At 29.1% G+C, this 13,189-nt stretch overlaps 1 protein-coding gene across 4 annotated transcripts in view; it reads right to left on the bottom strand.

The window, feature by feature from the left end:
- Positions 1-6,803: 6,803 nt before the first annotated feature.
- LOC134697222 (anoctamin-3-like) overlaps positions 6,804-13,189 on the bottom strand; it is a 58,692-nt gene continuing 52,306 nt past the window's right edge. For 2 of the 4 annotated variants that reach the window (XM_063559350.1, XM_063559352.1), the window contains 2 exons: positions 12,329-12,390; positions 6,804-11,308 (listed from right to left, as the gene is read on the bottom strand). In XM_063559350.1, coding sequence (XP_063415420.1) covers positions 11,295-11,308; positions 12,329-12,390 — 76 coding nt within the window. In that variant the 3' untranslated portion in view covers positions 6,804-11,294. The remainder of the gene's footprint in view (positions 11,309-12,328; positions 12,391-13,189) is intronic. The other 2 variants (XM_063559351.1, XM_063559353.1) reach the window with 1 other exon arrangement.

Genomic DNA, 13,189 nt, shown 5'->3' with positions numbered 1-13,189 from the left:
GAGTTGTGTTATAAATGGTGAAGGTATTCCAATCTTAGTTGTATTTGTCCGTTGGTTATGGTTTGTTAAAGAAACAGGAAAGTCATTTGAAAATCTTACAATTATTTTTTAAAAACTGTTATCATTGATAATACTGCCATGCATACAACGAAACGAAACTTGTGTTTGTCTGTGTTCATAGCAAAGCAATATAATGGTAAAGTTAAGGCGTCAAATGCATATTCATTGTAAAGGTGTATTATTCAGTCGTAGATTTCAGAATGCAAGGAAATGCAAATGTGTATAATTTTTTTTTTCTCCTACAAAGATCTACTAAGTGATGTATTGCCACTTGAAATGATATGCTCTTATTTATAGCAATGCGTGCTGATATTTCAATAAGATAAAAGTTAGTTTTTCCTGTATGAATGCACTTGAAACTATCATAAAAAGATACTTGTTATATATATAATTAAAGAATCATATGTATGTAATCGAAAAATATATAATTTATTTGTACATGTTGTACGAGCTTTAGATAGACGAAAAGCGATTACATATCTTTTGCATTGTCTCTGGTTTTTCAAAGAAATCGACATAGTTAAAATGCCAATGTTACGAATGATGGACAAAAAGTTAAATCACAAATATACTGAAATCCGAGGAAAATTCAAAACGAAAACTCCCTAATCGCATAATCAAAAAATCAATTACATGGATATCAACTGTCATATCTTCACTTGGTACGGGCATTTTTCTATGTACAAAATGATGGATTGAACCAATAAAATTAAACTAAACCATTGAAATATCAGAAAGACAAAATATCTGGGTAAATTAATTTAAACTGTCAGAAATTTAGTACTTTCGATTCCAATTCAATTGATAAGCAATTTATATTTCAATACAATGCACTATACGAAATCCTTATTTTTGCTGTTGTTTGTGCTAATATAAGATGAATATGCTAATTTGATTGTATAATGCAAACATGGAAATATAGGTGAAATACTTTACCATTTATACTATTGTGATAAAGTGTATTCATTATTTTTCTTTTTATGTTAATATATATGAAATTCATATCATTTATTATATTTTATTTCTCAAACAATTTTCATACTACCATTGTTAAAGGGGCATAAGCTGTAAAATTCTTGTTCATCGATTTGACTCAAATTTTCATATTTGATTATTAAAAAAAAAAAAAATGATCAAAATCACAAAAAAAACGCAATTAAGGTGGTATGGGTGTCTTTCGCCATCTTGGATTGTAAAAAACTGAGAATCTAAGGTCCATATTTTCTATCAAGTTAGCAAAATTTGATGCAGGAATGCAGAAATTTAATTTGAATTTTCATTTAAAAGAACCAATTTATAAGAATATAACTTAAAAATATTAATATTTTTTCAAGTGTAGATTAATTGTGGTTGTTTTTGAATATTTTTAAATTGGCATTTTAAGGGGAGGTAACTCTATAACAGTGCATTTTCTGAAGGACTCTACATGAAATTTTCCTATTTTGTCTTTTAGCCGGAAAAAACGCACGGTGGCCCTATCTTTTCTTTTGATATTCTCAAAGCATTGTCTGAAAGCAATCTTTTCCTAATTTATTTTACAATTCTATCATTTTGTTTATATTCTATTCACAAAATGGTGTTTTTTCCTGTATAATCCATACAAAATTTGTCAAATTGTCACAACCTGTAGCTTGAGAAAATGCACGGTGACCTATCATTTTTATAATATTTTTGATCATGTATTAATAGATACTACATTTTGACAAAGTATGAACAAAATCTATCATTTTTATTTTAGACTCCCATACCACCCTAACAATGCATAGACGTGATAATATGTATCAGTTTTTCGTGATTGATATCTTATTGTAGGTTAAAAAGTAAGTGTATCATCGTTTTTACCTGTATAATGATTTTTATGTGGATATAGTCAACTAAATGGGACATCCTTGTTTCAATGTTGACATTATTTTTCTTTTAAAGATGTTCGCTGCTCAGTTTCAAAATAAATAACTTTTCAGAAAACTAGTATGTATTGATAGGTAATAAATTGAAGAATAAAAAAATAAAAAAAATATAGGGGTCAATGTGCTTGTTTTCGAGATATTAGCCTTTGTAATTTTGGCGGGAAAATGTTCTCTCTTGATTTTGCATAGCTTTATCATTGACAAGTTAAAGTTTTCAAATACTATTAAAAAAATAAATAATTTTATAAGACTTTTACAAATGAATTATAATTATACATGTAAAAGATTTATAAAAAGAAAACTAGTTTTTTGTGGCATGTTAAACCTCCCGCTTAAATGAAAATATTATACGACAGAATTACAATACAAAAAAATGTGGGAAAATATAGGACAAAGAAACACACAAATAATAGCTAACCAAAGGTATCAGGTTTAAAATTTAATATGTCAGAAGTATTCATACAAAATTGAACCAACCTGGCTGCTAAAATCGAATAATTATATCACTATTTTACTTTCATTAATGATTGAACCAAACAAAGTCATCTTTTAATTTATTTTATATCTAGAACCTAATATCCTATGTATTATCATAATAACATTACAATAATATATCAGTTCCTGAATGCTTTCAGAGATTTATTTCTTCAAACTTGCAAAGTTCCTGATTTTGACAAATAGAAGGCAGAGATGTACACATGTTTAAAGCTCTGAAGGAAAAAAGTTCTAATCTCAGTGAATTATATTTTATATTTTAACTCCTTTACTTTTTAAAGTTGTCTGATTTAAAAATTAAGAACCCTGGCATGTACACTGTCTGAAAGGCGATTTAAATCAATATATTTTTCCCATTTTTTATTGATCTTATAACCTCAATAAGGCAACTCTCAGAGTGAAAAAAAGAATTCTACGTCGAAAAAGACAGACAACACTAGACCCCCATCCTCCACAAAATAAAATAAAACTAGTCACAAAAACACTATAAAGTAAACTTAATATTAAGCAATAACATTTCCTGATCCAGTATTATCTGTCAAGAAAACAATAATGTTCCCATAGTACACGGATGCCCAGCCTGCACTATCATTTTCTATGTTCAGTGGGCCGTAAAATTGCGGTCAAAACTCTCATTTGACATTTAAATCAGAAAGATTATATCATAGGGAACATGGGTACTAAGTTTCAAGTTGATTTGACTTCAACTTCATCAAAATCTACCTTGACCAAAACATTTATCTGAAGCGGGACAGAAGGAAGGAAGTCTTTCATATCCAGAAATAAGTTAGAGAACATAACAGTTGTTATCTGTGACAAAGATATTTCTAAAACAGTGAACCAAATTATGACGACTTTAAAAAAAAATTAAGAGACGTAATTAACATTACAATTAATAACTGTTAGCTCAAAATCTTTGTGTCAACAGTTTATTTTCTGATCTTAAATATTGTATTTTAATTTGTTGAAAGAAGTAGCTTTGTGAGGAAATATGGAAATACAAGTGCCAAGTGAGGAAAATGACAGTTGTTTTCCATTTGTTTTCCATTTGTTTGGTGTGTTTAAGCTTTTGATTTTGTCATTTTTTATGGGACTTTCCGTTTTTGAATTTTCCTAGGAGTCATGTATTTTTGCAATTTTACTTTTATCTTGCAAGCTACTTCCTAAATGCTGATGAGAAACAAGAGAAGTAGCAAATACCATCTATCTAAGTCTTAAGGAGGTAGGTAGACCTAGGTTAAGGGAAATAACTCTTGAAATCATCAGTACGTTTGTGTCAACCTTTTCATAAATATATTCTAAGCTTCTATATTACATAGATTATTTTCAATCTGTTTCAGGTAAATGCTTAAAATACGTTAATGTAGTTTGACTTTTACAAACACATAACTGATTTAAAGAGTTATCTCCCTGAACCAAGGTCTAACACATTAAGTTTGACAAAATTACTTAGCTAGGGATCAACATGACAACCTCCTGTAATAGAAGGAATCATTCTACCAAAAGAACACCTGCTGTTGATCTTTTTATTTTCCTTGGTTTTAATTTTAGTAGAATCAGGAAAAATTGTATTTTCTTTTGGTATTCGATTTTCAAATTTGAACATAATCTGCAAACAAGTCTCTAGATATTTTGTACTTAGCTCAACATTTATATTCCGGGTTCACCTAAACCAAAGAAAACCAAGCAAAATTGACACCCAATGAAAGATACTGAACTTAGTACGTGGTCAGCCTTAGAGGGAGATGAAACTGAATAACAAAAATAAGATACATAGTTTCATAATAATTTTACTAGGAAAGATTAATAATGAGTATCACAGATCAAAGGTCACAAAATACAATGATTTATACTAGGACATACAATCAGACATATATAATACCTGAGGTAGGTAACTTCACATTATAAATATTAAAAATCTTTTGAAATCAATAAGATTTCACATATTTTACTTATAACTAAATAGTTACATTAGAAATAGAAAACAGAAAATATAAAAATATATAAAAGGTGTAATCTAAATATTGTTTTTAAGTACAACTCGATATTGTTGACAATTTGAGTTTTCTGGTAACGAGTGTTGACTCTTTCGTATAGCTTATAACAAGTTTTTTTGGAAATCGTATCAAAACAAACACAAGACTTTAATGAGACTCTCCTATCTGGAGTACTATATATGTCTTATGATACAATAAATACAATCTCATTTTCATCACTGGCTACTGTTTATCCACAAATTTTAATATCTAAACTAAAGGCTTTCCACATTGAGTCACAAATAAAAATGAACTTGTGAACATCAAATTCCCATTTCTCAGTAGCAACTATAGAGCCCTCTTATTCTTAACTATCTTTTCTCCTAGTCATAACACAAGGAGTTCATATATCACAGATAAAACATGTGTTGTCACATTTTCTATATATGTCTTAGTTTGACCTTGATACAAACCAATACAAAAGAAAAAAAACAAAATTTCAACAAAGTAATCAACTTAAATTGGAATAGAAAAGGGAGGATCTATTTATTTTTTACCATCACCCATAGGTATCTCATACAATACATTATTCAACTTTTTTACTGATCAATAACTGTGGTTGAGCAATGAACAGAAATTTTTTTTAAAAAATGATTGTTAGTGCAATTGCAAATAGCTTTTGATAGCTGGTTTCTCAAAAGGAATTGGAATTACAATGTGAATACGACCAGATAACATGATTCTCGTTGGTTCAATTGGAAACTATCAAAACTTTACAAAAAATAATCTGTTAAACATTTTATCAGGCAGGAAATGGGAGGCACTCAATTATTTAAACACGGGTGGTTGCATTTTGTAAAAAGTTTTAAGTAAAATATTTTTTTTATTTTATGGACAGAAGGGGTTTTACAAATTTGCCTCCGAAAAAAAAATGTTTTTAAAAACATTAGACTGCATTTGTCCACTGACATTTCTTTCTAGTTTCTTTCCGTGAAAGTTTTAAAATGGTTAATTTAGGTGATTCACCAATTTCCAAATATGATAGAGTATCTAAATATAAAAGAGGGTTTGATTTTGATTTTAAACATATTTTATTCATTAAGATATGAAAAGGATTGAGCAACAGGCACAGCCTATAAAAGCTCTCTCCATAATACATGTACAAGGTATGATTCAATTTATACAACAACTGTATTTAAAATAATGCAATTTAGTGGAACATGCATGCTACTTGTGAGCACACACGAGCAAAATATGTTAACAGTGTTACTTAATAAATGCAAAGTATAAATAAATATATAGGCAATTAATCATCAGTTATTTAAATTACCTTGAAACATGCAAATATCCTTTATAAGTCATTAGAAATATATATATGGCTTGAAGGAGACACTAAGCTTGCTTAGTGGAATAAATGAATTAACGTTGGAGTGTAGAAAAAAAATTAAAAAAATAAAAAATAAAACTAGATGAAACAAAAATTAAGTAAGTTTCAAACAAAACGTTGAGTGTCACTGATATATTTCTGAACAGATTTAAAAATAGCAATATTCATATCATATGATAATAATCTGTTTCCAAAAAGTAGTAATTCAATATTTATGTCAACATTATCAACAATGGAGTAAATGGAATCAAGAAGGATCTGTCTTACATCATTATACTTAGGGCAAATAAAAAAGAAATGTTTGTTATCCTCAACAGGATGGTTACAGTTTGTGCAAAAAGTGTTCTCAGATAAGAACTGATTAAATAAATGAGATTTAAGGTTGCTAGCATTATTTCTGAGTTGACAATGACTTATATTAAGTTTCCTTATCCCATAGTTGAAGGGTTTAAATATATCACCAGTCCTATAAAACTTATCCAGTCCACTTCTAAATATACCCAAACTTGGTGACTTTTGTAAGCTCAAAGGAAGACTATTCCAAAGTCTTATAGTGGAAGGAATGAAACTATTAAAATAAGAGCTAGTTCTAGCAAGAGGCGGGTGAAAAGTGTTATTTTCATTCCTCAAAGTATAAGGGGTTTGTCTGGGAAGATATGGCTGGATTAACTCATATAAGTATGCAGGTGTCATCCCATTTAATATTTTATAGAATAGTATAAGCTTATGTTTATTACGTCTATTCTCCAGAGTTTCTAAACCTAATTCAATATAAAGTTTCTGTCTGGAGGAATTACGTCGTAATCCTGTAATAATTCTAGCAGCTTCTATCTGAATATTTTCAAGGAGCTCAGTCTCATGCTGGGAACAATTGCCCCAAATAACATCACCGTATTCTAATATAGGTCTAATAAAAGCATAATAATAAAAGAGGGGTGAAAGATACCAGAGGGACAGTCAAACTCATACATGGAAAACAGTAGGCTTAATATAATTATATAGAACACAAAGGCATATAACTAATACAACCCACTACTACTATGCTTTACATGTGATAACATAATCTCAGTAATAAAATAGATGAGGAGGGATAGGACCTTTATCGGGACGGATTTCGGGATTGACCTTTTCAGGATCCAGGGATTCTTTTTTCGAATTTTGGGACCTCAGGATTTCACGTTTTAAGCCCTGGATTTTGGGATTAAAGGTTTTTCACCCCGGATTTCGGGTTCAAGACCCCTCCTACCCTCCCTTATAGATGTACAGCACTAAAGGTTCTTATTAGGGATGATTTTTGATTGTCAATCCTATTGATTGATAGTGTTTTACACCTATTTCAGCACTATTTGTTACAGGGCAGAAACTTTTACTTGTCGAGGAAAAGAGAGTACCAAAACAATAAGCAGGAAAACTTTGTTTGTAGTTAATTAAATTCAAAATGGAATGCCAAGAAAAATAGTTGGACCTCATATTTAAGATGAACTACTTAAGACCCCTCAGCCACTGAGGCCTCCTATGGTCCGAGACCACAATTGTCCTCCCTTGATTTTTGTTGTTCACAAATATGGTCCCTAGTGTTGACAGTGGGTTACTTGCCATTAATTTTTATACCCCTTTCAAATTTATTTCTCTAGGTTAAATGCCTCAAATTGCAAGAAGGGGGGTGAAATTACAATGTAAAAAAAATTGGGTCCCAAATTTTTAAGGAAAGTAGTGATTTGGTCCAGCTGAAAAAGATTAAAAATTAGCACTTCGGAAGCTGTCAAAAGATTTCAAGATGTCCTAAACATAAAATTGTCCATATTTTGAGTTAGAGCCGATGACGTTTTCTATAAATTTGAGATAATTTGTCCAAAAGTAGTACGACACACTGTAAAAATTTCATTGAGAAAGCGCAGGTGGGATTTTTTTAATTTTTATTTATGTTCTAAAACAGATGCACTACTAAATAATTGTGGTCTTGGACCAATTGATTGTTGATAATTATGTTTAAAAATTAAGTTATGTATTCTTAATAGGTATAATACGACAGGATGTCAAATCAAAACCTTGTTTAATCATGAATTACAAGTGTAACTGCCAGCTATTGCTCATCTCAATAGTGTATGTTAGTTTGGTGTTTCTTTCAGTTTGTCACAAACATGTTTAATTTGTTTATAATTTACAATATGGATAGAGATTCATTTATTTTTCTGTGGCTAGAATAAAATTTACTATTCTACAGATTCTTAACTTTGTCTTCATCAAAGCAACTGAAAATTTGTTTTTCATAGAGTAATTTAATGTGTGTTTTCCCTATTCATGAAATCAAGGAAATCTGGTATCACATGAAAATCCATGTTTAAAAATAAATGATTTGAGTGGATCATCATCAATCTCAATATAAAAATTAACATCTTAATGGAGGTAGATTTAGTTCCAAGCTGAAAAAACAAAACATTTACACTGACATGACAAATACCATAAAATAACTATCAAACGAACAATGTCCTGTACACAACAAATTACAATTTTTAGGATAAACATTATAAAAATATTGATCAATATCACATTTCTGCTCTGCTCAAAAATGTTTTTTCCATATAAATTCTCCCTTTAAAGATGTCGGTTTTTTTAAATGTGTGATATAAAAATTACATAATATTATGAATCATAATATTGGTAAAAAGCATCTCTCTGTAAAAACTGTCACAGTTACTGGTAAGTTATATAAAAAAATGTTAACACTTGCATGCCAGTTTAGAGATATTTTAGTGCAAATACATAGTAAGTCATACTCAATTACATAATTTTATATAATTCCAATATACACTTGTATAAACCAAAAGCTTGAATTACTCACTATACAAATTTAACCCCATAATTTCTTCATAAAATAATTTTCCCCAAAATCTGTCTTGGTGTCATTGTTTTAACTTATCACAAAACATTTCAATTTTATTATTTTATGAAAAGCTTTTGGAACATTAGATTAGCACTTTTACCTCTCTGGCATCTGCCATCTGTTCCAAAAACTGTCAGATGGCCTTCAGTACCATGAATTATTTGTTAAAAGTTGATTACTCATTTTAAACTTTTCAAGTTTTCACCTATTAGGAAATTTTATACTACAATTACTCATTTTATACTACAATTACTCATTTTATATTGGTTTAGATGGCTTTTCAGTATATTATGTACAAAATGTTTTTAAGTGCTAAATTTCTGGATTGGGATGTGAACTACATCATTTTGACTGTGTGTCGACTCAATTGCACAATCATGATTGTGAAAAAAGCTCTAAAATATAATTTTGTCAAAATATACATAAAAAAAGTTGATGTGCAATATTATAATAAAGTTATCAATTTCCATCAAAATAGTTTCTTTAAAATTCATTGTATCTTTATTTACAAATTGTCAGGTATAAGATTTGAATCCCTCCAATTTTTACATAAAACATATGGATGTAATTATGAGATCAAAATTAAAAAAAAAAATGAGCTGAATTGGTCAACAATAGGGCGTATTGCTTTTCCGCTGATTTTTCAAAGTCCCAATACTACGTTTCTGCAAATTTAAAGTATATGTTTCCGCAATTTGTATTTATTACTTTTCCAGAAAATTTACCTGGTAAATTATAAATATTTGAAATATATTATTGAAAAGGTATATAAATTATTTATTTTATCTTTTTAATAAAGAAAATGTTCTGATCTTATATCTACAATTTACTAGATATAACTAGTTGATTTGGGTAAGGATAAGTTAAAAAGAAATACAATTCCTTGGTTTGGCTTACTTGCCAAACGACATGATCGAAGAATGCTTTGTTGGATTAACAATTAAAGAAAGAGAACAACGAATTGTGCCGAGTCTTTTCGTGCTAACCTGAACGAGCAGTTTTACGCTAGCCATCCTAACATATTTGTCTTTGTCAATGTGTTATTGAAACTGCAGACAATATCTTACATAAAGATGAGAACTCTAAATGTGAAAGCACTTGTTCGGAAATATGAAAAGGAGAAGATGGACTCCCTTTTTGAACAAAATACAAAACTTGTAAACGATGAATGTGGACTTTGTATTACTATGGACTTTGTATTACGTATTGGCTACAAGTATTGTCAGAACTGACTAATGAACTCATTTCAAGATATATCAGATTGGTGCTGACTTTTGAACATACGTTTTCATACATTTTAATGATGAGTTTCACTTACATGTTATGATGACCTATAACTTATTACACATATTAAATAGCTTTGCTTTTGAATAGGTTACGGTATTCCTTAATTATTTGCGGAAAAGTAAAAAAAATATTTCCGGAATAGTTACTTTTTTTTCAGGAAAAGTAAGATTTTTATTTGCGGAAACGTAAACTTTTTTTTCCGGAAACGTCATCTTTTTTTCCCGGAAAAGTAATGCCAATTTGTGGAAACGTAAAACGCCCCAACAACAGATTAATTAGTAACAATTAAATACATGTATGTATATAGCTGATTGTTCATAATTAAAACATATAAAAATAGTCTTTGGAAAACATTAAAACAATAACAGTTTACATAAAAAAAACATTAAAAATAAACACTAAAGTATAGGAATTATGTAAATACTAACAAAAGAGTCTTTCTTTCCATGGACGGAAGAACAATATCACAAAACAGTTAAAAAAAATTACAGTACAGAATATCTAAAACAAATAAATAACACAAAATAAAACATTATCAAGTTTCTCAAAACATTTGAGAATAAACCTCTGCTGCCAAATGTAAATTGTTTCAGACTTAATATTAATGCATACAGATTTTCCATGTTTTTTTTTTTAATTTCTGAACCATTTTGATCAAAATTGCGTTTTGAATATGGAATTAAAACGAGAATATCTTTTTAAAGTTTAACATGTTTATATAAGATACATGTACAAAGAGAAAATAATGGGGTTATAACTGACAAAGTAAAACTAACTCTTTGATTGTCAACTATTCAGCGATGTGAACAAATAAATCTCTGACCTTTCAATTTGAATATTTAGTCTGAATAAATATCCATGATATAAAGAACCATGAGATGCCATGCCATTTACTATTACAAAACTTATAAAATGTACAGAGATGTGCATAAACTTATCTTGATTTTGAGAGAATGAAAACTATGAGCATGCAAAACTCCATTTTGAAGTTTTAAAATACCAGTGTCTTGAGAAGCTATAAAATATTGAAATTCGTCAGTTTTCAAATTTTACAAATAACACAGTAAAATATCACAGAATAATATGCAATAATATTTGGATTTCACAACATTTAAAAAAGGATGGAAAATGATTGAAAGATATCAATATATATATAAAACAAGAAATAAATTAAACATTTTGTCATCACAGAACATTATCTAAGTTATACAACAAGTATAAAAATAGCACTGCTTTATCATTCTAGTACTTATAATTTCTTTGAAAAGATATTTCGCTGATTTCACACTTCATTGACTTCACACTTCTGTATCTGTAAAAGAAGTGTGGCGTTAGTATTTATCAGACATCCTAGCATAGTGCATGTAATTATAGTACACATGAACATCAAAATAACAACTGATTTCCAAATCTTATTGAAATAAAAAGGACTCTAAGGAAATTCCATGCAAGCAACAATTTCTAATTACAGCCTTTGATGCAATAACCCTAAGCTACCATGGATTTATTCATTTTTGTAGGTACTATAGTTTTTGTAGATTGAAAAACAAATATAATTTCATAAATATTTGATTTCTATGTTTTTTTTCAAAGTCTTCATACAAGCCTTTAGAAAAATTGTATCTAGCTGAACTTCTTTCTGTACCCATAACATTTACAAAATATTGGTATTCAACAAATAATAATGAATCCCCACATTATAAATAGTCTTATTTGGTATATTGTATAGACGTATTTACACTTGTATGCAAATTTGTCTGCCATTACGCAAAATCACACAGGTTCCCGTAAACTTTGACATCATAATCTAAAATATTTGACGTCACAATTTAAAAGTGATTGTTGCTTGACGTCAAAAGGTGATTTCGGAGTCGATCTAAGGTCATTCGGAGGCAAGATACAGCTAAATACCAAAAGTGTAAATACGTTTATTATGTTGTGCTGTTACACTACTGGCCCAGGTTAAGACTAGGTTGAACACCTGAAAACATATTTAACCAGGCCACTTTCTGTATATGCCTGTCTCAGGTCAGGAATAAAAAATTAGTTCTTTTAGTTTTGTTGCTGTCTTATATCATATTTATTTTCTGTCATTGTTTTGCACATAAAACAGGCCATTAGTTTTCTCTTTTCAATTTTATTACATTTGTTATTTTCAGGTTTTGTATAGCTGACTATGAGGTATGAATTTCCCTCATTGTTGAAGATAGCAGAGTCATCTATAGATGTAAACTTCAATGTAATTTAATTTATGAGAGTGTTGTCCTATTGGCAATTATACCACATCCTCTTATTTTCAATTATTAGACATAAAAATATTACTATATGCTACCTTGATTTATGGTAGGTTGAATACCTGATATACTTTTGATTGTGTATGAGCTGTCATTTAAACTGAAAAGAGAAAAAAAAGTCCTAAATTATGCGTTCAATATCAATTTGAAATACATTATTTATTATACCATTACAATTTCTTGATTTTAGTCACCTGAAAAGTTCATTGAAATTGTTATACCATAATGCATTGAGAACATAATTTACACTGGTATCTAAAATATGCAGATAAATCCCTAAAAATAATAAAATTTCAAGCTTCATTGAGTATAAGTAAACAAATTTTAGATATGGCATATTATTAGTGAGTACATACATGTAACAGATAAACCACTAACTACATTTTACACTTATTATACAATAAACATATCTGCATGGATGGTAGTCACAAAATTAATGTTGGTTTTAGGTAGAGCAAAATATATGAAACTCAAAGGATGAAATTTGCAAGAAAAACTTAGTAAATGTTAACACTGATGACATGCCAATCTTTTGTTATTTAGTAGAGTTTAAATGCTTTTATATTTTTTTCGAAATTTAGCAGTTCAATGGTGACCTTGTCATGCATTCTTTATTTTTAAGTTATCAATCTTGAAAAAATATCAAAGAATCTTTTTCATATACAGGTATGCAACATTACTCAATAATTAAGGCTGGAGTGGATGGAAAAGCAGTGATCACATAGTTGTCCTGCATACAGGAGCACAGTTACCTGGACAGAATACACTTAAAAAGTGCTGAAATTCAGAAGGAATTTATTTTGATTGACAGGATGCACATTGGTTTTCGTATACAGTAATTAGAATTGCAACCTCAGATGTCACATGTAAAGGAGGTGTTTTGTTCCACACTAAAGAAC

Source organism: Mytilus trossulus, chromosome 14 (assembly GCF_036588685.1).
Source record: "Mytilus trossulus isolate FHL-02 chromosome 14, PNRI_Mtr1.1.1.hap1, whole genome shotgun sequence".
Lineage (NCBI taxonomy): Eukaryota > Metazoa > Mollusca > Bivalvia > Mytilida > Mytilidae > Mytilus > Mytilus trossulus.
This window is presented reverse-complemented; position numbering and strand designations above follow the sequence as displayed.